Source organism: Lissotriton vulgaris, unplaced genomic scaffold (genome assembly GCF_964263255.1).
Source record: "Lissotriton vulgaris unplaced genomic scaffold, aLisVul1.2 SCAFFOLD_2085, whole genome shotgun sequence".
In the NCBI taxonomy this organism is placed as follows: Eukaryota; Metazoa; Chordata; class Amphibia; order Caudata; family Salamandridae; genus Lissotriton; species Lissotriton vulgaris.
The window spans coordinates 26,765-49,224 of record NW_028254639.1 but is presented as its reverse complement, the minus strand read 5'-3'; the positions used below and the strand labels follow the sequence as shown (position 1 = coordinate 49,224).

The 22,460-nt window shown below is 42.2% G+C and overlaps 1 protein-coding gene across 2 annotated transcripts in view; it reads left to right on the top strand.

Annotated features, from left to right (window-relative positions):
• The window catches only part of LOC147659483 (uncharacterized), a 254,835-nt gene extending 232,783 nt beyond the window's left edge, over window positions 1-22,052 (top strand). The window contains exons 11-12 of one of the 2 annotated variants that reach the window (XR_015307229.1): window positions 6,753-7,874; window positions 9,213-10,543. Coding sequence is in view for 1 of the 2 variants with exons in the window: in XM_086951720.1 (XP_086807846.1) it covers window positions 18,356-18,372 (17 nt within the window). In the remaining variant the exon portion in view is untranslated. Of the gene's footprint in view, window positions 1-6,752; window positions 7,875-9,212; window positions 10,544-18,355 lie in introns of those variants that run through there. The other variant, XM_086951720.1, reaches the window with a different exon arrangement.
• The last annotated feature ends 408 nt before the right edge of the window (window positions 22,053-22,460 follow it).

The following is a 22,460-nucleotide window of genomic DNA, read 5'->3' as shown; positions in this document are numbered from 1 at the left end:
TAAGCAGGTTTTACTCTACCATGGGCGCTGCATGTCCGCCGACCTAACAGGGTAACCCCGGGGTCAAATTAAAGTGAAAGAGGCACCCACATTTCTACATATTTCAACACATACAGCTTTGGGCCGAACAATGAGGATTCTGCAAAAGTTGTGAAAAATGTCTCTGGTTTAGAGCATGTAAGAAAATGACTCTTTTCAACACAATCACTCCCATATTTTTGAACTGATGCTGCTGTGTTTTTTTAAATAATTGCACTGGGACTCTGTGCTAAGCAAATACCCCAGCGCATGTGCTCTGACTCCTAAAAGCATATTGAATTTTGCTATACTCCTAATTGATATATTAATCTTACCTATACGTCCCTAGTGGATGTTACAAGTTGCACCCAGAGCCTGTAAGTTAAATATCACTAGTAGATAAAGCACATATTGTGCCACCATTACAGTGGCAATGCAAAGCATGACTGAGGCCTGCCAGCATCAACATGGCTGTGCCGGTTTATACTGCAAATTCAAGCTGTCAAACACCCCCTTTTGACATGCTTAAATTTGCCTTTTAAATATGAATAAGTCAACCCTAAGTTAGCCATAATTGCTCATAAGGCAGAGTGCATGATATTTAAGAGCAGGACATGTTAATGTTTAATGTCCTTACAATGAGCGTATCCAACATGGCGCCCATGTAGCAGCACCTCCTTGGAGCTCTGCCATACATTTACCAGGTTGGGGTGGATGTAGCGCTCCCCTGAGCCCCTCATAGACGGATTCCAGACATGGAATGGCTCTCAAACATCTTTCGTCTGAGCGAGATTGCCGGTCATTGGAGTAAACCTGCGAAAGCTGGATTCTAGATTGAGTGATCGGCCATGCGGCTAAGATGGTGCCCTCCGTAAGGCCTGCCGACCTATCTACAGCAGCTCTCCTCTCTCTACTGGGCCAGACAAGCGAGATCCTCTGTATCATTAAGGTCTCTTCCCGGGGGCATCAGCAGCTAGGTGTGACCTGTTACACGTGGCTGCACACCGCCTTGAAGGGCTGGTCCGTAAGACAGCTAGGAGCAGACTGATGTGGATCCCTACAGCAGTGCCCTGCACTACGCTCTCCCCCTCTGAAGAGCGACCACCGTTTGAGCCTGCTGTCTACTTCATTTGAGCCTGTGGACAGAGAGATACGTGCCTGGCTGATTGCTGCCTAGTACTCCTTCCTACGCTACAGGCTGCTTGAACTGGAACAGGGCTCCCCTTTCTCCTGTTGTGCTCCCCCCCCTAGTACTACCGCTTACCCCATTTCGTGCTCCACATGAGATTGGGCCTCCTATCCTTACACTGTGGCCTTGGTGCTTGGAGGAGACTGTATGGGTTCTGACTTTATAAATCCATATATTGGAGACTCTGCCTTAGAGCTTGGGTACCTTCCGCTCGGCCCCCCTTTTTGCCTGCCTGTGGGGGAGGACTACATTTGATCAGGGAAGAGCCCTGTTTTATTGCCACTGTCATCCCTATTTTCCGCCCACCAGAAAGTGAATGGATTCTCAGTGTATCGCCTCTGCACCATTACAACTGACTACACCCAGCTGTGTAACCAAGCCTCTTGCAGCTGTACTGCTGGGACCCCTGGCTGGCTTGTTCTACACCTGAGGTCCACACCGCTGTTGCTGCAACGCCCTCTCAGACCCTCCGCCGCCAGCCCTGGAACCCTACTCTCTAATTTATTGGCAGGGAGGCAAATGATTGAACAAACTGACTGTCGTCAGGGGGGCTGGAGGCTGCGGTCTTTGGTGCACACTCCTTTCACTTTATACTGCTCCTCCTACCATCCTATTTCTTTACTTAACGTGGACACCAAGATTTTCACGGACATCTTGGCACATCATCTTGCTTCCTATATGCAAGACCTGGTGGATCCTGACCAGACTAGCTTCTTGCCAAATAGGGGGTGTAGCGACAACACGAAGTGCATGTGCCATCTGCTGGACAAGACGCAGTGCTCCCGTATCCCAGACCCCACCCTCCTCTGTATTGCTACATAAAAGGCCTTTGATCAAGTCCACTGGCCATACCTTCCTTCAACGCTAACTCATATTGGCCTTGGCCCATGGTTCCGTCAGTGGATCCAGTGTAGTTGTGCTTTACCCAAGGCAATGGGCAGGGTTATTGGGCAGACATCTCAGTCCTTCATTGTCACTAGGGGCACACAACAGGAGCCTTTTGCCGAAAGAATACGTTACAACCGAGACACCTCAGGACAATATAAGGTGGCCTTATAAACTGACAATGTTCTGCTGGTTCTGTTGAACTCAGAGACCTCCCTGTCCGCTATGATGGGAGAACTGAAGGCTTTTGGGCTAGCTTCTGAGTTTAAAACTAACCTGATAATCTTCATCACTGATCCTGACTGTTCCGAACAGCGAGCTAGCACAACTTGAACACCTATTCCCTTTCATCTGGTCCTCACAGGGGGTGGAGTACCTGGGCTTACGACTTCATACCACACCTAGGTGCACGGCCTACCACAACTATGCCGCAGTCTTAGAGACCACGCACTCTGACCTCTCTGAATGGAAGTGATAGGGTCTTTCTCGGCTAGGGCGCTTAGCGGCCGCCAAAATAACATTTCTACCTAAAAATCTTTTCATCGTGCAAACCCAACCACTACAACCCCCCACACAGGTAGTCGATAAGCTATAGTGCCTTATTGATGATTTCATATGGGACGAGAAGATGGCACGCATGGTCCAGCAGCAGACCTACTTGTCACAATCAGATGGTGGGTTGGGAATCCCTAACTTATTATGCTACTATCAATCAGCACTACTGCGTTACATGGTAGATTAGTCTCAGCCGATCACCAGAAAGCACTGGTGCTTTATAGCCCAAGCAGTCGCATGTATTCATATTTGGAAAGTCCCCTGGCTCCTGAAGCAACACTGACCGGCCAGAGTCTACTTCTCACCGGTGCTCCAGGCTATGATAGGAGTCTGGGACAGAGTGCAGGCACCCCAGAAATTATCCACTTGAATTTCACCCCAGACGCCAATTAGTTTCTATCAAAAAGGGGATTCTCAGTTGCCTTTATATTTGACGCCATTTGATGAGTCATCATGAACTTTACCAAACAAATTTGCCTGTTATTTCGGGTGCCTTCTGGAAAGTTTTAGGGTGTTTCGTGTAGCAGGGCAGAGAAAAAGGGGAGGTCACAAAACGCATTTACCCATGTTAATTCCCAGTTTTCCCCATGTTAATTTCCACTGATGACATCATCCAGGGAGTGCGTTTTTAAGAGTTTATGGGTGTTAAACTTGTATACTAACCTACTACAAAAATTGGATTAGTATTCTAGTTGTACTCTATAACGTGTGATTTGAGTGGATGTGTGACTTTTGGTGTGTGTGTGTGTGTGTGTGTGTGTGTGTGTGAGTGGGTGTGTATGCATGCATGAGTGACTGTATGGGTGAGTGAGTAGATTTCTGACGTTCTGTAGGTGAATGAGTTGTTGTGCCAGTGGTTGTAAGGGTGTGTGAGTGGGTATCTGAGTGCTTGTATGAGTATGTAAGTGGTTTGTGGGTGTGTGAGTGGCTTTATGGGTATATAAGTAGGCATGTGAGTAGCTGTGTGGGTTAGTGAGTGGGTGAGTAAATGACTGGGTGAGCGAGTGGCTGTATGTGTTACTGTATGGTGTATGAGTGGCTGTCTGAATGACTGTATGATTGTATGAGTGACTGACTGGGTGGTGTGTACGTGGCTGTTTCAGTGAGTGTTTAGTTAAGTGAGTTGGTGTGTGAATGGCTGTATTGGAGAGTGTACTTCTGTGTGAATGACTATATATGAGTAAGCAGATATGGGAGTGCCTGTATGGATGTGTGAGGGTATGTTAGTAGTTATATGTGTGTGCGAGGGAGGGGCTGTGTTGAGAGGCTTTATTGGTGTGGGAGTGGGTGAGTGAGTGGCTGTATAGGCGAATGTCTGTGTATGAGTAGCTGTTAGGGTAAATGTATGGCTATGTGAGTGGGTGTACGTGTGGCTCTATGGAGGAGTGAGTGCTGTTTGAGTACTGGTATGGATCTGTGAATGGAAATGTGAGTAGTTGTGTAGGTGTGTGAATGAGTGTACAAGAGTTTGTATGGGGGTGTGAGTAGTTCTGCAGATGATGTCATCAGTGATGTAATTTGAGATGTCATCATGTTGTGAGTGATATAATACATGAGGTCATAAGCAGTGCATTGCATGGGCGTAAGTTATAGTTAGCTCAGGTAACTATAACTGCTGAATTTCTCTGGTTTTGTATGAGTGAAATCTGAGCCTAACTATAACATTCCTGTAACCTTTGGTTTCTTCGGTGAATTATATATACATATATATATATATATATATATCTCCTACTGGCGGTCTCCAGTAGGTAGTTATAGTTAGGACCTAGTTTCCATAGGAAATCCGCAACATTCTATTGGGAATAACTTTGGCGCCGGTTGATTAATCTTCGCGCATTTCTCAAAGAAGATGGCCCGCTCCGCTCCTTCCCTGAAAGCTTTGCGGGGATTCGTCAAGTGGGGGCTGAGAAAAAAGGGAGGTCCCAAAAGGTGTTTTCCCCATGTTATTTTCCATAGGACGATTAGACACGGCTACAGCCCGAACAACTGAACGGAATTACAAGAAATTTGGCAAAATGGTAGAGTCTGATTCGCAGATCACGCTTTTGCTTAAATGGTGTAAATCCCTCCAGTAGTTCCTGAGAAAATCGAAAGAAAACATATATAAATATCTATAGGCGCATACTGTACGCGTACCGTACACGTATGGTACGCGCATGGTACGGGTACCTTCCCGTGCACGAGCTGCATGCTGATTGGCTGCCACTGTTTGTCAACACTCCAAACCAGAAATTGTTGGCAGCCATCTTGTGCCTCGGTAGACTGCGGCACAAGAAAGCAGAAAAACAAACGTGTAGAACTCAAAAAGGGGGCAGGGTAGACGCTCCCTGACCCCCTAGGCCTGCTCAGGGGGTCCCACAATGACCCCCAAGGGCCCCCACAAGGACCCCCAAGGGCCCAAAAAAACTTTTTCCCAAATAATCGCGGGATGCGCGTACCGTACGTGCACTGTTCACGTACCTTCCCGAGAAAGCTGCATGCTGATTGGCTGCCACTGTTTGTCAACACTTCAAACCAGGAATTGTTGGCAGCCATCTTGTGCTCGGTAGACCGAGGCACTAGAAAGCAGAAAAACAAACGTGTAGAACAAAAAAAGGGGGCAGGGTAGAAACACCCTGACCCCCTAGGCCTGCCCAGGTGGTCCCACAAGGCCCCACATTTCTTTTTAAAACCTGGTCTGTTTTTTCCCAAATTACCCCCTGGGGGTACCAAATTGTGGGGGCATAGTGATAAGAAAGTGTGGGGGGGCCCAATCCCCCCCCCCCACACTGCCCCGGGGCCCCCGCCCCCCAGGGCAAAGCAACGCAGCCCCCTGGCGCATACTGGAGGCTCCCGGTGGGCTAGTTGGCCCCCAGGGACCCCCAGTATGCAAGGGGAATTAGTTCCCCCTCTGCAAATGCGTCAGGGGGCTGCGTTGCAGAGAGGTGTAAAAAAGGGCATAGCCTCATTACACCTCTCTGCAATGCAGCCCCCTGGTGCATACTGGAGTTTCCAGGTGGGATAGTTGGCCCACAGTATGCAAGGGGAATTATTTCCCCCTCTGCAAACGCGCCCGGGGGCTGCGTTGCAGAGAAGTGTAAAAAGGGTGTGGAATCATTACACCTCTCTGCAATGCAGCCTCCTGGCGCATACTGGAGATTCCAGGTGGGCTAGTTGGCCCCCAGGGACCCCCAGTATGCAAGAGGAATTAGTTCCCCCTCTGTAAACGCGCCAGGGGGCTGCGTTGCAGAGAGGTGTAAAAACATGTTTTATTCTATTTAGATTAAAAATATGTAATGTAATTAAAAAAATTTAATATCTAAAAATAAGTAATTTAAAATAATGTATTAAATCTGTATAAAAAATATAACAATTAATACATTTAAAAATTATCATTTACAAAACCATTGAAATTCACTGAAATACCCATAGGTTTCAGCCACGTTGTAGTTAGGAATTAGCATTTAAAAAACCTTGCAAATTCACTGAAAAAACCATAGGTTTCACACACGTTATAGTTAGGAATTAGCATTTTAAAAACCTTTGAAATTCACTGAAAAAACCATAGGTTTCACAACAGTTATAGTTAGCTGGTCATTTTACTCATACAAAACCTTTGAAATTCCCCCGTTATAGTTAGTTCAGCTAACTATAACTCGCGCGCCCACAATGCACTGCTGATGACGTCACATATTACATCACTCATGATATGGTCAGTGACATCACTCATGACATCACTGATGACTGATGACATCTCAAATGACATCAGCCGCTTTTAGTTTCATCAGCCAGAGAACCTCCCTTCGTCTCAATTTCAGTTGTCTGTTACCACCCCTTGGATCCTGGCTGAAATGGTCGATACCATGGAAGCTAAATGTATGTCCGTCTGCATTGTCATGATTCTGTACTGCATGCGCAGCAATAGGATAGCGTGTATCACCATTCTTCCATGCCCTAAAGTGCTCAATCATTCTATCCCTTAGTCTCCTAATTGTGCTACCCACATATATCTTCCCGCATGTACAAGTAATTACATAAATGACATAACTGGTATCACAGTTAATAAACATGTTAATAGTATATGTTCCAGTATCATTGTAATTGAAAGTTGTCACTTTATTTTTAGCCCATCTGCAGGAGCTACAACGTCCACATCTATAGAAACCTTTGAATCTATTTTCCAGCCATGTAACCTGCTCCCGTCTCCCCGGGTAGCTAAGACTTACAACATTCGCCAATGTCATGCCTCTCCTAAATGTCTAACTTGGTCTCTCACTCACAAAGGCCAATAACTCTTTGTCAGCCTTTAGTAAATGCCAATGTTTAAAGTTTATGGCTCTCTGTGCTACAGTGCGTAATCAGTCGAACCTTGTCTCCCACCTTGTTTCTAGTACTAGTTTCACTTGGATTCAATGTCTGTACCCATTTAAGATCTCTGGCTCTTCTCACTGCCTTGTTAATCACATTTCGTTCATAACTTCTTGCCTCAAATGTCCGTGACATATGTTCCAGATTCCACCTGAAATCTTCCTCATTAGTACAGTTTCTCCTGGCCTTAACCATTTCACCATATGGTATCGCATTTATTTGGCTCATGAGGTGACAGCTCTTAGCATGTAACACTGCATTATAACTTGTTGTTTTCCTATATAACTTACTGCATAAACTGTTATTAGCAACAAATACCTCAACATCAAAAAAATAATCCGTTCCTGATCATAGTGTGTTGTAAAGCGAAAGTTTACGTCATTGTCATTCAAATACATTAAGAAAGCCAATAGTTCATTCTCCGACCCGGTCCAGATCAAAAGGCAGTCATCAATAAAACGTCCCCAATAATAAATGTGTTCTATCTACCTGTGTCCTCTATGGCCCCAGATCCACTCCGCCTCGAACCACCCCATAAAGAGGTTAGCAAAAGACTGAGAGAATCTGGATCCCATCGCCGTACCAAGGCGTTGTCGGTACCACTTATTAATAAACAAAAAGACATTGTTTTTAAGTGCCATCTCTGTTATCTGTAAGATCATCATTGTATGGTCGAAGTACTCTGCTAGTCTTTTGGTCAAAAAAGTTTCCACTGCCTGTATACCCAAATGATGGTGAATATTGGTATATAGTGATACCACATCAAGGGTTACCAAAAACATCCCCGGCTCCCACACTATATCACTCATGATGTTCAATACATCTTGTATAAACGAGTGAAGATTGTGTACATATGGTCTAAAAAAAGTGTCAATATACTGTGATAATTTCTCAGTCGGTCCTCCTATCCCTGAGATAATCGGTCTGCCCGGTGGTTTCTCTCTATTTTTGTGTACTTTAGGTAAAGTGTACATGCATGGCGACCTAGGGGAATTCACCAGTAAGTAGTTATATTTGTCAAAATCCAACAGTGTCTGATTGTACCAAATTTTCAGTTGCTTATTAATTCTATCTGTTAAATCCCCAAGAGGGTTACTAGTTAGTTGCTCATAATACACCTAATTTTTGAGTTGTGACAAGACCTCATCATTATAATCCTTGGTATTCATTAGAACAATGTCCCCCCCCCCTTTGTACGCCATTCGAATAGTCAACTCCTTATTGGTACTCAATTGTCTCAATGCCAACTTTTCTCCCACCTTCAAGTTATTCTTTCCTATCCTGTGTCTACCTGCATTAGATTTATCTATAATTGTGTCCAGATCATAATTAACAGATCTATAAAAGGCATTAATGGTATTGCTCGTAGCCAGCTGTGGTGTCCACTTTGATTTCATTTTGAGACCACTACTTTCACTTAAATAGCGATTAACTTCAAGTTCCCCAAGTAATTTTGAAACGGTAACAGGATCTTCCTCATTTTCAGTCAATGACAATAGCAAACGTGTATCATTAGTCTCTTGAATAGTTAGGTTACTCACATCCTTTATGGATTCCAAATGATTAACACTTTTCGGTGCATTAACAAAAAACTTCTTCAATTTCAAAAGTCTGACAAACTTATAAAATTCTATTTTTGTCATGTACCAGTCTGCTTTTGTAGTCGGACAAAAACCTAGTCCTTTCTTCAGTAACAAAATCATATCATGAGACGTTCTATTGACGACAGATTTATGATCTCTGTTAGACCTGTCAGCTCTTTGGATGGTCTCCCCTTATTTTTTTCATTTTCTGCCTCCCAATATTTTTTTTCCCACCAACCCTTTTTGTGTGGACTTAGGTCTCTGGGTGCCCCACCACTGATAACCAGTGCTTAGGTACAGGTGCGCCTTCCTAAAATGGTGGATAGGGAGAGGGCTCCTAAAATGGACGCCTGTCAGGAATTACCTCAGAGTCTGGCTCATAGGATTACAATAGGGGGTTCCAGAACCTTCCGGTTCACTCTAGTGACCAGGGCACAAGCTATATAAGGGTGGACAATGGGCGGCCATTTCGTCACTACTGGGTTGGCTGGAGTGTGGACAACTGTGACAGGGGGGATGGTGCCTTAAGCTCTCCTGACTGCTCCTAGGGGCTGCATGTTGGTTTTAGGTGCTGCCCACCCTGCTTTTGATCTGACCCTGCCTAAGAGGGATACACTTCAAGCATTGTGACTCAGGTGGCCATTCCTCAAGAACTCTTAATTCGGCTGACTGTTAGTGAGTGGGACTCTGCCCTTAATTTTTAAGACCTTTGTGGGAATCGCAGAGAGCTTCAGGACATCGTGAGGCAGAGGACCTCCGCCCTGACCCTTGAGGAGAAGTGGGGCCTGGACTGTTAACCTTGTTCACGTCCGGCCAAGCAGGAGGGGTATAAGTCCTGCCTGCACTGGGGCTTACCCTTTATCTGTCAGCGCTCTGGCCTCTTTCCCCTTCCCCTGCATCTCACTGTTCTCTTTACGCTCAGAAGGCTGTGAGGTTATGGCTGGCAGCATTGTTGTGCCGCTGGCGCAGGAGCTGCTGAGGACGGAAAGTTCTTGCCGGCAAGCGTTTGAGGAAAGGAACAGCGCAAGTCTACTCAGGACGACGCCGAGCGGGGTCGCCAGGCAACCAACCTTTTGCCTAGAGCGACGCCGAGCCCACGGAAGTCGAAGCCTCCATCGGGGCGGAAGCCAGTGCAGACACCCGAACAGGTTCACCTGCTGACGGCCGCTCCGGTGTTGGAGAGCGGGCGGCTGAAGTCCAGTTCATGCAGGGGCCTGCAGAATCGACGAAGCCCCATTAGGCTGAGGTCCCGCCCCGCCCCAGGTAACGCAACGGAGGATCTGAGCGGGGAGGCGGGGAAGTGCAGCCTCCTCAGCTTGCCTCCGGAAAAGAGTACACTGGCACACTGGTACCTGGGGGTAGCACCAAGGAGGGAGGGCTATAGTAAGAAAGAGAGACAAGCGACTGGGGATTGCAGGAGCCACAATCTAGCCCAAGTAGGCCACCCTACTCAGTACATTGTGACTGGCTCATTTTTCTTAAGGAAGAGAGCCATAGCCTACAAACTACTCTCTTCAAGTAAGCCTCCCTAAAGCAATTCCATTTGTACCAGAGGGGTAAGGAGTTGGCCCCTGTTTCAGAGGTTGGGGTGAAGCAGTTTAGACGCCTGCACCAGCCTAATTCAAATTGATGATAAAAATTATCTCCTGAAATATAATGTTACGTATTTACAAGTTTGATCCGGATAAGTGCTCAGATTTGTAAGTGTAGTAGATAAGGTACTTACCTAACCAGAGAGACGACCACCAGTAATAATTGGACAAAAGGAAGTAAAATTATCGGCTGTAAGGCGATTTGTTTGTATCTAAAATTCTGGTGCTCAAACAACTGAAAGAAATATGGTGTACTAAGCAGTTAATGTATTTAAACTTTGAAAGGAATGTCCAAGACTTAGTTTATGGTATATTGGAATCTTCACTCATTCTTTTACAAAATCTAAGATAAAGCTTTTCCATTTTCTATGTAACAGACGGTGTGGTGACATTTTTGGTGGGTTTGCATTGGGGTGTTGTAATGTGTGTAATGCAAGCACGATACAAATGCCTTCTGGATTTAGCCTTTCAGCTAGTGTCATGCTACCTTAAGTGGGCCGGCAGCCCCGGTTCCAACAATCTCAATCTCACTATTTGATAAAAAGTGTACATCAGTCAATTTTTCCATGATCGGGTCCTCATCCCTTGTCTGTTTTTTTGCTGTTCCCCTTCCTCTTGTCCCTCTCTTTGTCTTTTTGGACCTATTTCTTGATTCCTTGCACTCGTATCCCGATTCCCTATTCTCAGTCTCCTCACTTCTGTAAAAAATGATTCTCAATATTAGTGGTAACCTGTGTATCTCCTAATTCTTCACCCTCACTCCCAGACTAATTACTCGATGATGCATCAACATCACTAGTAGAAGGGGCATCCTCTCTACGCTTCGAACCTTGATCCTTTTTTACTAAATAGTCAAAGCGCTAAGCAAACGTGAAAATGCGTCCCGATCTATAATCATTTTCATTGCGCGTAAGTTTCCTAGCCTTTCTTTTCTTGATATCCGCCTGTAAATCATTCAGAATCTCATCTAAGATAGTATAATTTTTAACCGTTGCATTTGGAAGATTCAGTGTTTTAATCTCTTCCTCCACTTTCTGAATTTCAATTAAAAGTTTGGCAATCTTCCTCTCGGCATTTTCTATTAAGATATTCATCAGATTTCGTGAACTATTGCTCAGTTCCTTCTCCCATGAATGCAAAAGGTCAGGTTCCAAATCCTTGTATGTGGGCATTATCTGTGATATAAGCCCACAAGGTATCTTATTTAAGGTGAGATATTGTCTAAGCGTTGCTGCATCCCACCACTTATTAAGTTCAGTTCTTTTCAGTGATTCAAGCTTAACAAACTTGGCTCTCAGACCTTCCTTTCTCACACTTTTAGTAGTACCCACAGCTGCACCAATTGAGCCACCTGCTACTAAATTACTGAACAGTTCCTGGGCTTCTTTATCCCTATTCATAGTCACCCCTGCGGCTGCCCCTAATTCTGAATAAACAATCCTTACTGAGTGGTAACCAGTTACATACAGGGCGCTCAGCCGTATCGGGGAAAGTATAATTCGAAAATCTCCAGTGGTGATCCAAGGGAAAAGAGTTGGTTACCAATCAACTCTACCTAAATCTACAAAAGTAGATAGCACACTTTAAAAAGTTTACCCTGAGCACACTGATATCAGTTCTAGCCAACAAAGTATTCCTCAGTTGGCACAGTCAATCATGTTACTCCTTATTTTGTGTCCATATGAATTCAGTTCACAAAATCCATGTACTCCAAAAGATATTTATTGTTCCAAGTTCATATCCACAGAAAAAGCAACAGGAGTGTACAAAGCGCTGTGGTGAAAGCGAGTCATTAGTAATTGTAAAGACCTCAAAGAATGCAAGGATGATGCAGTACAAGGGGGGAGTAGTGTTGTGGCTCGTGAGCATGTAGCAAAAAAGACACTGATAGCTGACTTACTAGCCAGGAGTACAGAGACAGATGATTTTTGCAATGAGTTCAGAGTGGAAATATGTGGGATCTGAGTTAGAGGTGGGGAGCTACAGTGATGAAGTAGTATTTAAAAATTTTACCCTGAGCACACTGATATCAGATAACTATATACATATAGTTCTATCCAATAAAGTATTCCTCAGTTGGCACAGTCAATCATGTTACTCATTATGTTGTGTCCATATGAATTCAGTTCACAAAATCCATGTACTCCAAATGATACTTATTGTTCCGTGTTCATATCCACAGAAAAAGCAGCCAACACGTGTTTCGTCGTGCTATTATTCTGCACTAAGACTTCTTCAGGGCTGCAACCCAAAATAACAGTATGTAAACAAACCAATAATATATCACATTCCTCTAAATATCATTACCATAAGGTTTCAAATTTAGGTACAGTAAGAATAGTTCCAACACACCCACCACCAGTGCTCTTCATCGAAGAAAAGAAGAGAGAAAAACCAAATTCCAACAAAGATTTCTCCCACAGTAAGTGCCAAATGTTAGTAGTTCATATCCCTACACATCACTAAAAATAACATCAAACTCAAACTTATATAATCACCTGGCATATAATCCTGTTCCACCTTCAACTGTTAGTTTATCCACAATGTTCCGCAAGAACCTAGAATCATATATGTCACAATCATTCAATATATAGTATATCCAGTACCCCTTCAATGGTTCAGTTAAACATCATTAGTCCTATCAAACTATATATCAATATATCTCATAATTGAAACTTACTATCAAGGTCCCTTATATCTCTCCCATTATAGGTTCTTAGACAACTTCAAAATCAATATAGTACCAAAAGTTGTGTAATACCGTTAAGAAGTATCCAACGCCGTTTTCTGATAGTCCCAATCACTCAATCTTTAAAATTCAGTCAGTATTATTCCTGTAATCGAAATGATATCCATTGTTCAATTCCACGTATCAAACTAACTTAACCGAATTTCTGTTGTTATAGTTAATCCTCATATTATCTCAATTTGACTCACCCCATTAATTTCGGTATCAATTCCACTTATTCCATATCCTTTACTGAAATCCAGAGTAAATAAGCCACTCACAAGTACGTGATCCTTGGCTACAAGGCAAAAACAAAATAAAAGTTGAAGGACACGTCCGTTATAAACAGGTTAACTACTCCCCCATACTCCTGATAATATGTACTTCCAATGCCACTGAACACCACGAAATCGGTCTCATAAACTCACCTCATATCTTAAGAACACCTCGTACTTCGAGAACTGTATCCTGTTCTCGACATTTAAGCCGGCGTTCTACCCGAGCGCCATTTTAGTATTCCTTTATATCTGATACATGTGTAGGCGCCATCTTGTGGTGTCTAAAAACCTAGTTTCCGCGTATTGGTTTCTAAAATATCTCGAATAGTCGTAGTTCAAAATGACTTGCTCCTAACCAAGTCGTGAATAAATATCCTATAACCTTCAAATAGAAAAAATGTACGATCTTTCAATGACATGTTATAACACTCCTAATTACGTGTCACCATGGATTTAAAGTTCACCATAATTTAAGTCATTCGCCACAATTCTAAATATATTATAACAGATCCTACTTCTGATCCTAAAAGAACGCTCAACCTATCTCACGATCTTATTCATAACAACCCCTAGGAAACATGTCCTACTTCCATTGCGATTGCCGGCAACTAATCAGACATATCATCTATCGACCACCCTGTTTAGTCCCACGTTCCCAGGGCGGCATCATGTATAGAGATCGCATTGTGTATAAACACCAATTCACTCAATCACAGGAAAAATTACCATCATTTGATATTGGAAAACCATGAGGTGGATCATACCGTCACAATACCCTCATAATAAGTCTCTAATTCAAGTCACTACAAGACTACAAAGTACATTAGTTATTTCAAGTGTATAAAGATTAATATTAATCAGATTAAAGAGATAAACAAAATGTTAGTAATAGATCGGAGGGAAAAGCGAGTAGAGAGATACACAGTTATCCTAAGTAAACCATTTCTCCAACATTACATTTGTATGAATATGTTGCCATATATATGGGCAATACATCCTGATAAATCCACTACAAAATAGGTTATTGTAAATACAATACAGGCAGAATATTCAAAAAGATTTTCTAGGTAAAGTAAAATAAAAATAAATATAAAAACAATAATGAAGGTAAAATCACTGTTTGTGGCATGGTGATTTCTATCCTACTCAATGATTAACTACCATAATCATTCAACTAATATAACATAGAACTCATCACATAACATCCATTTACATTGAGTTCAATAGATATATGATATATCCACCAGAGATACATTGTCAATATTTAGATCCGAAATACTTTCAATTACATATAGGCAAACATCAATGCATGGCTGCAGGATAAAATAAAGAGAACAGCACATTACAACGTGAAACACATTGCTTCAACCACCGATTATTCCTGCCCTAAAAAATACTGAAACTCATTGTCAATATGAATATTCCCTGTTCAGCCGCTTTTCGTTTCATCAGCCAGAGAACCTCTCTTCGTCTCAATTTCAGTTGTCTGTTACCACCCCTTGGATCCTGGCTAACATGGTCGATACCATGGAAGCTAAATGTATTTCTGTCTGCATTGTCATGATTCTGTACTGCATGCGCAGCAATAGGATAGCGTGTATCACCATTCTTCCATGCTCTAAAGTGCTCAATCATTCTATCCCTTAGTCTCCTAATTGTGCTACCCACATATATCTTCCCGCATGTACAAGTAATTACATAAATGACATAACTGATATCACAGTTAATAAACATGTTAATAGTATATGTTCCAGTATCATTGTAATTGAAAGTTGTCACTTTATTTTTAGCCCATCTGCAGGAGCTACAACGTCCACATCTATAGAAACCTTTGAATCTATTTTCCAGCCATGTAACCTGCTCCCGTCTCCCCGGGTAGCTAGGACTTACAACATTCGGCAATGTCATGCCTCTCCTAAATGTCTAACTTGGTCTCTCACTCACAAAGGCCAATAAGTCTTTGTCAACCTTTAGTAAATGCCAATGTTTATTAAGAATTGAGTAAAGTTTATGGCTCTCTGTGCTATAGTGCGTAATCAGTCGAACCTTGTCTCCCACCTTGTTTCTAGTACTAGTTTCACTTGGCTTTAATGTCTGTACCCGTGTAAGATCTCTGGCTCTTCTCACTGCCTTGTTAATCACATTTCGTTCATAAACCCCTCGCCACAAATCTCCATGACATACCTTCCAGATTCCACCTGAAATCTTCCTCATTAGTACAGTTTCTCCTGGCCTTAACCATTTCACCATATGGTATCACATTTATTTGGCTCATGAGGTGACCGCTCTTAGCATGTAACACTGCATTACAACTCGTTGTTTTCCTATACAACTTACTGCATAAACTGTTATTAGCAACAAATAACTCAACATCAAGAAAAATAATATGTTCCTGATCATAGTGTGTTGTAAAGCGTAAGTTTAAGTCATTGTCATTCAAATACATTAAGAAAGCCAATAGTTCATTCTCAGACCCGGTCCAGATCAAAAGGCAGTCGTCAATAAAACATCCCCAATAATAAATGTGTTATATCCACCTGCGTCCTCTATATCCCCAGATCCACTCCGCCTCGAACCACCCCATAAAGAGGTTAGCAGAAGACGGAGCGAATATGGATCCCATCGCCGTACCAAGCCGTTGTCGGTACCACTTATTATTAAACAAAAAGACATAATTTTTAAGTACCATATCTGTCATCTGTAAGATCATCATTGTATGGTCGAAGTACCCTGCTGGTCTTTTGTTCAAAAAAGTTTCAACTGCCTGTTTACCCAAATGATGGTGAATATTGGTATATAGTGAAACCACATCAAGGGTCACCAAAAACATCCCCGGCTCCCACACCATATCACTCAGTATCTTGTATAAACGAGGGAAGATTGTGTACCTATGGTCTCAAAAAAGTGTCAATATACTGTGATAATTTCTCGGCAAACAACCTTTACAACGAAACTTTTACAACGCACTACCATTACGACGCAACTATTACAACGCAAACCATTACAACGCATTGCGCTGGGGGGCACTCTAGGATAGGGAATAGGTTTAATGTACTATCCAACACCTTCCCTACTATCCACGGGGACTGGGGTTGGAATAGTAAATTAAACTATTCACTATCCAGCGCCCCAAAGCACTATGCGTTGTAAAGGCATGCGTTGTAAAAACCGCGTTGTAAAGGCATGCGTTGTAAAAGCATGCGTTGTAACGTCATACATCCAATTTCTCAGTAGGTCCTCCTATTCTCAAGATAATAGGTCTGCCCGGTGTTTTCTCTCTATTTTTGTTTACTTTAGGTAAAGTGTACATGCATGGCGACCTAGGGAAAGTCACCAGTAAGTAGTTATATTCGTCAAAATCCAACAGTGTCTGATCGTATCGTATTTTGGAGTTGATTTATCAGGATGTATTGCCCATATATATGGCAACATATTCATACATATGTAATGTTGGAGAAATGGTTTACTAAGGATAACTGTATCTCTTTACTCGCTTGTCCCTCCGATCTATTACTAACATTTTGTTTATCTCTGTAATCTTATTAATATTAATCTTTATACACTTGAAATGACTAATGTACTTTGTAGTCTCGTAGTGACTTGAAGTAGAGACTTACTATGAGGGTGTTGTGACGGTATGACCCACCTCATGGTTTCCGAATATCAAATGATAGTAATTTTTCCTGTGATTGAGTGAATTGGTGTTTATACACAAATCGATCTCTATACATGATGCCGCCCTGGGAATATGGGACTAAACAGGGTGGTCGATAGATGATATGTCTGATTAGTTGCAGGCAATCGCAATGGAAGTAGGACATGTTTCCTATGGGTTGTTATGAATGAAATCGTAAGATAGGTTGCGCGTTCTCTTAGGATTTGACACACTGTATCAGAAGTAGGATCCGATATCATATATTTAGAATTGTGGCGAATGACTTAAGTTATGGTGAACTTTAAATCCATGGTGACGCGTAATTAGGAGTGTTATAACATGTTATTGAAAGATCGTACATGTTTTTTATTTGAGGGTTACAGGATATTTATTCACGATATGGTTAGGAGCAAGTGATTTTGAACTACGACTATTAATTTGAGATATTTTAGAAACCAATATGCGGAAACAAGGTTTTTAGACACTACAAGATGGCGCCTACACATGTATCAGATATAAAGGAATACTAAGATGGCGCTCGGGTAGAACGCCGGCTTAAATGTCGAACGGGATACAGTTCTTGAAGTACGAGGTGTTCTTAAGATATGAGGTGAGTTTATGAGACCGATTTCGTGGCGTTCGGTGGTATTGGAAGTACATATTATCAGGAGTATGGGGGTGCAGGTAACCTGTTTATAACGGATGTGTCCTTCAACTTTTTATTTTGTTTTTGCCTTGTAGCCAAAGATCATGTACTTGTGAGTGGCTTATTTACTCTGGATTTCAGTAAAGGATATGGAATAAGTGGAATTGATACCGAAATTAATGGGGTGAGTCGTTTTGAGATAATATGAGGAATAACTATAACAATAGAAAGTCGGTTAAGTTAGTTTGATACGTGGAATTGAACATTGGATGTCATTTCGATTACAGGAATAATACTGACTGAATTTTATGGATTGAGTGATTGGGACTATCAGAAAACGGCGTTAGAAACTTCTTAACGGTATTACTCAACTTTTGGTACTATATTGATTTTTAAGTTGTCTAAGAACCTATAATGGGAGAGATATAAGGGACCTTGATAGTAAGTTTCAATTATGAGATATATTGATATATAGTTTGATAGGACTAATGATGTTTAACTGAACCATTGAACAGTACTGGATATACTATATATTGAATGATTGTGACATATATGATTCTAGGTTCTTGCGGAACATTGTGGATAAACTACCAGTTGAAGGTGGAACAGGATTATATGCCAGGTGATTATATAAGTTGGAGTTTGATGTTATTTTTAGTGATGTGTAGGGATATGAACTACTAACATTTGGCACTCACTGTGGGGGAAATCTTTGTTGGAATTTGGTTTTTCTCTCTTCTTTTCTTCGATGAAGAGCACTGGTGGTGGGTGTGTTGGAACTATTCTTACTGTACCTAAATTTGAAACCTTATGGTAATGATATTTAGAGGAATGTGATATATTATTGGTTTGTTTACATACTGTTATTTTGGGTTGCAGCCCTGAAGAAGTCTTAGTGCAGAATAATAGCACGACGAAACACGTGTTGGCTGCTTTTTCTGTGGATATGAACACGGAACAATCAATATGATTTGGAGTACATGGATTTTGTGAACTGAATTCATATGGACACAAAATAATGAGTAACATGATTGACTGTGCCAACTGAGGAATACTTTATTGGATAGAACTATATGTATATAGTTATCTGATATCAGTGTGCTCAGGGTAAACTTTTTAAAATCCTTGCATTCCTGCACACTATTTCATCACTGTAGTTCCCCACCTCTAACTCAGATCCCACATATTTCCACTCTGAACTCATTGCAACAATCATCTGTCTCTGTACTCCGGGCTAGTAAGTCAGCTATCAGTGACTTTTTTTGCTACATGCTCACGAGCCACAACACTACTCCCCCCTTGTACTGCATCATCCTTGCATTCTTTGAGGTCTTTACAATTACTAATGACTCGCTTTCACCACAGCGCTTTGTACACTCCAGTTTTTAATGGCACTCCGCTTATTGATCTCTGAGTATGGCAGGCAATCTGTCATACTTCAAATCATGGCACGCTGATCACACCAGTTGTCAGTGCAGAGCCCAAATACACTGACTCACCTAGCCGGTTCACATATTCTTCTTTTTAACTGTGCATGCTGCCTTTGTGAGGAACAGGCAAGGACTTCGGCCTCTCCCTTTGTGCCCTAGGCTAGTCACCTGCTCTCTCTGTTCTAATAATATCTGACAGATTTCTTCATTTCATGTCTTTCTTTCTGAAGGGAGTCTGGTTTTGTCCATGTTCTTCGGTATTGCTTTCCAGTTTTTCTTTCCCAACACTTCACATCCCTTTACATTGAGATCCCCATTCATTTTCGGTGGCCTTTCCCTCAATCCAAACCTCTCAATGTTTTTAATATAGCCATTCGTACCACAAATCTGCCTGTTTTAAGAGCTATAATTAACAGATGTTATTAAGGCTCAGTTTTCATGATACTCCCTTAACTGAACTTGAACAATGGAATGTGGATCCTTGTCAGGATTTGAACTGCCGCCTGCATATCACACTAGTTGTCAGGTGAGCCCCAACCTACTGAGCCATCTTGCTGGTTTGCAGATTTTACCTAGCAATGGTGCTAGTCTCTCCCACTGTGGCATGATTTAGTCTCCTGCTCTTCCATTGCCCCAGGATTCTCTGACTTCCTGCATTTTCACACCCTGTACTTGACCTGTATAACTTTCTCTTTTAATTCGCCGTTTATTTCTACCCCTGCTATCAACCCTGCATTTTCCCATTCACTGAGTCACCCCTATCTCTGTGTCCTAGACCTATTGCCAACATTGTATCCCTCAAGTCAACCCTCAATGTAGCCACAGGATCTCCTCTTAAGTCCCTATCCTGTCTGCCCTCATACACTCTTTCATCTGGTTTGCTGGTCCTCACTTTCATCAGTGCCTAGCTACTGCTTCCTTTCTCCCCTTATCTAGCTCAACACTTTCAAGTATGCTTAATGGTCAGATATTGGTCTCATGGCCATGCCCTCACTGATGCAGCGGTTGCTGAAATAGCCACTCATCAACTGCATGCCCAGTGTGGTTCAGTATTTACTTATTCTTGATTCCCCATTCCATGTTCTGCTTTTTGCAATTGCTGCTTTCTTTCACCCAGAAGACAGTAATACTGCTTTTCCACCTTCCTTTCACCTAGTTGTTTTGTCGGGGAAGTATGCCTCCAGCCATATGCTTGGCTTGTTCCTGCTGATGGCTAACGTTCTGCATCAGCAGGAAATTACTTGCTCTGTTTCAATGAAGAATGCAGACTTCTACATAATAGTTTGTTGATGCCAATGTTACTGGACATACATATATATTGTATCATTATACATTTTGTCACCTCTGCACTTGTCACATTAAGCCTATCTGGGTTTGTGTCTCAATCGACACTTGTTATTTACAGCATGCCTGTGGGACTGTGGTTGCTATAGGGCAGAGTGCAGGGCTCATGATGTATAGGGAGGAGTGGTTTGGTGAAGAGGTATCGACTGCTGGCAGCCTTTCTGTTGACCAAAACCAACTCGTAAACAGTCCTAAGAAATGCAGGAAGCTTGTTCGGAAAGAGTGGACACAAGGGTTTTAAAGCAGTTAACAAAACTACAATAGGCTGATTAGATGTTGAGATAAGATATTGGAGTTGAAGAGGTACGGAACCGGTGGAGAAAGGGACATAGAACATGCCGTGTGCTGGAAGCAAAGGGACAAAGCATGAAACCTTTATTGTGTGTAGTGGAGGAAGGGGCATGGAACATGTGGCCTGCAATGAGAGAGTGAAGGGAAAACCCTATTCAGTCTGTATTGAGGAAATGGATAAGGAGATAAAGCTTATAGTGTGAAAGATCAGAAGCAATGGGTGATGAGCCTATGATGAGCCTATGATGAGCCTGTGGAAGGGTACGGACTGTAATTAAGAGGCAATGGGACCAGTTTAGCATATGTGGCGAAAGGAAAGTGGAAGTTTATAGGTTTCTATAAGGGAATTTGTGTGGTTGCTTACAACTGATGGGCAGAAGCAGAGGGCAAGTTTACTTAGGAGGCTGTTAATGATTAATAAAGCAAGTGCGCTGCCTCATCTAAATGATGTAGGTAGTAAAGGAGACAAGTGATTTCATTACAGGACAAGAAGATTTATGTAGCACTTTGGACAAGTACATTTTTTCAAAAATGCCACACCCCTGCAATATGGGATTAACAAATCCTCCTATGGAACACCTTTCAGTGACCAGGAGAAACCCATTTACAGGAATTTGACATGCAAGCCCGAATATGTAATTTATGTGCTGGAGTGTCCTTGTGGCCTACGATATGTTGGAAGTACTATTCTCCAGGGCCACAAGAGGATACTCCAGCATATAAGAGCCATCAAACCAATGCTCTTACAGCTCTTATATGCTCCAGTATTCTCTTTTTCAACATGCATGTCGTGCTTCCAATGTATTGCACTTTGCATTCGATGATGTATACCACATGTGTGGATGTGCAGTTTATTTTCTCTTCTATTGTTGTAATTTTGCCGTTTGGTTCTTCCAAACTATTTTTGTTTTGTCCAATTTTACAAGCTTTGCATACGTTACATTTTCTGAAGCCTTTTTGTTGATTAATTAGCCAATTCGTTTTTTCTTCCGTTTTTTTGGTTTCAAAATGGCTTTTGACCAATTGGTCCCGTAATGATTCTGTTTTCCTGTAGCTGATCATTGGGCCTTCTCCTAGCAAATTTCCAATATCTGGGTCCCCAGATATAAGGTGCCAGTATTTTCAGATTTTTGTGGCAATTATTCCACTCTCTTTATTGTATGTGGTTATAAATCGTAGTGAACTTTGTGTTTCTTTCTGAGTCTTTGCTTTTGGATTCAGAATCTCCAATCTTGATTTATTTGCAACTTGTTTTTTGCTTTTCTCAAGACATCTTTCGTTATACCCTCTTGTCTTTAATCTGGTTACTGTTTCTTTTATTTTTTTCTTTCGAATCTGTTTCATTTGAGCAATTTTGCTTCATGCGAATGAATTCGCCATAGGGTATACTTGCAATTAGTGGTTGTGGGTGGAAGCTGGTACCATGTAGTATACTGTTAGTGGATGTTTTCTTGAGAAATAGGGTAGAATGGATCTTTTCATTTTCAATAAAGATTTTCAAATCCAAGAAATCTATTTCTCTTTTGCTTGTTGAGCATGTAAATTCCAAACCCACTTCATTTTGGCAAAGTTTGAGAAAATAGTCCTTGAAATCCTGTAGTGTTCCATTCCAGATTAAAAACAAATCATCTATGTAGGAGAGTAGGGTCTGCAATCCTATGATCACCCAGATTTTTTGCTTTTGCTTCACTGGTTTACGACTTTCTCTGGCTGTGGGCCTGCCAATCAGACCCACAGCCTGGCTGTTCTCTTTCTAAATTACGATATGTACCCTAGGTGCATTTACCAATTGGTACTGGGCCACCTTATCAGACCCCGTAACGCAGGGCATAGGTGTACCCAGGGCCGCCAGGGGATGCAGCATGTATTATGCCACCCCTGGCTGGCCTCCTAAATTTGACACAACTGGCTGCACGACA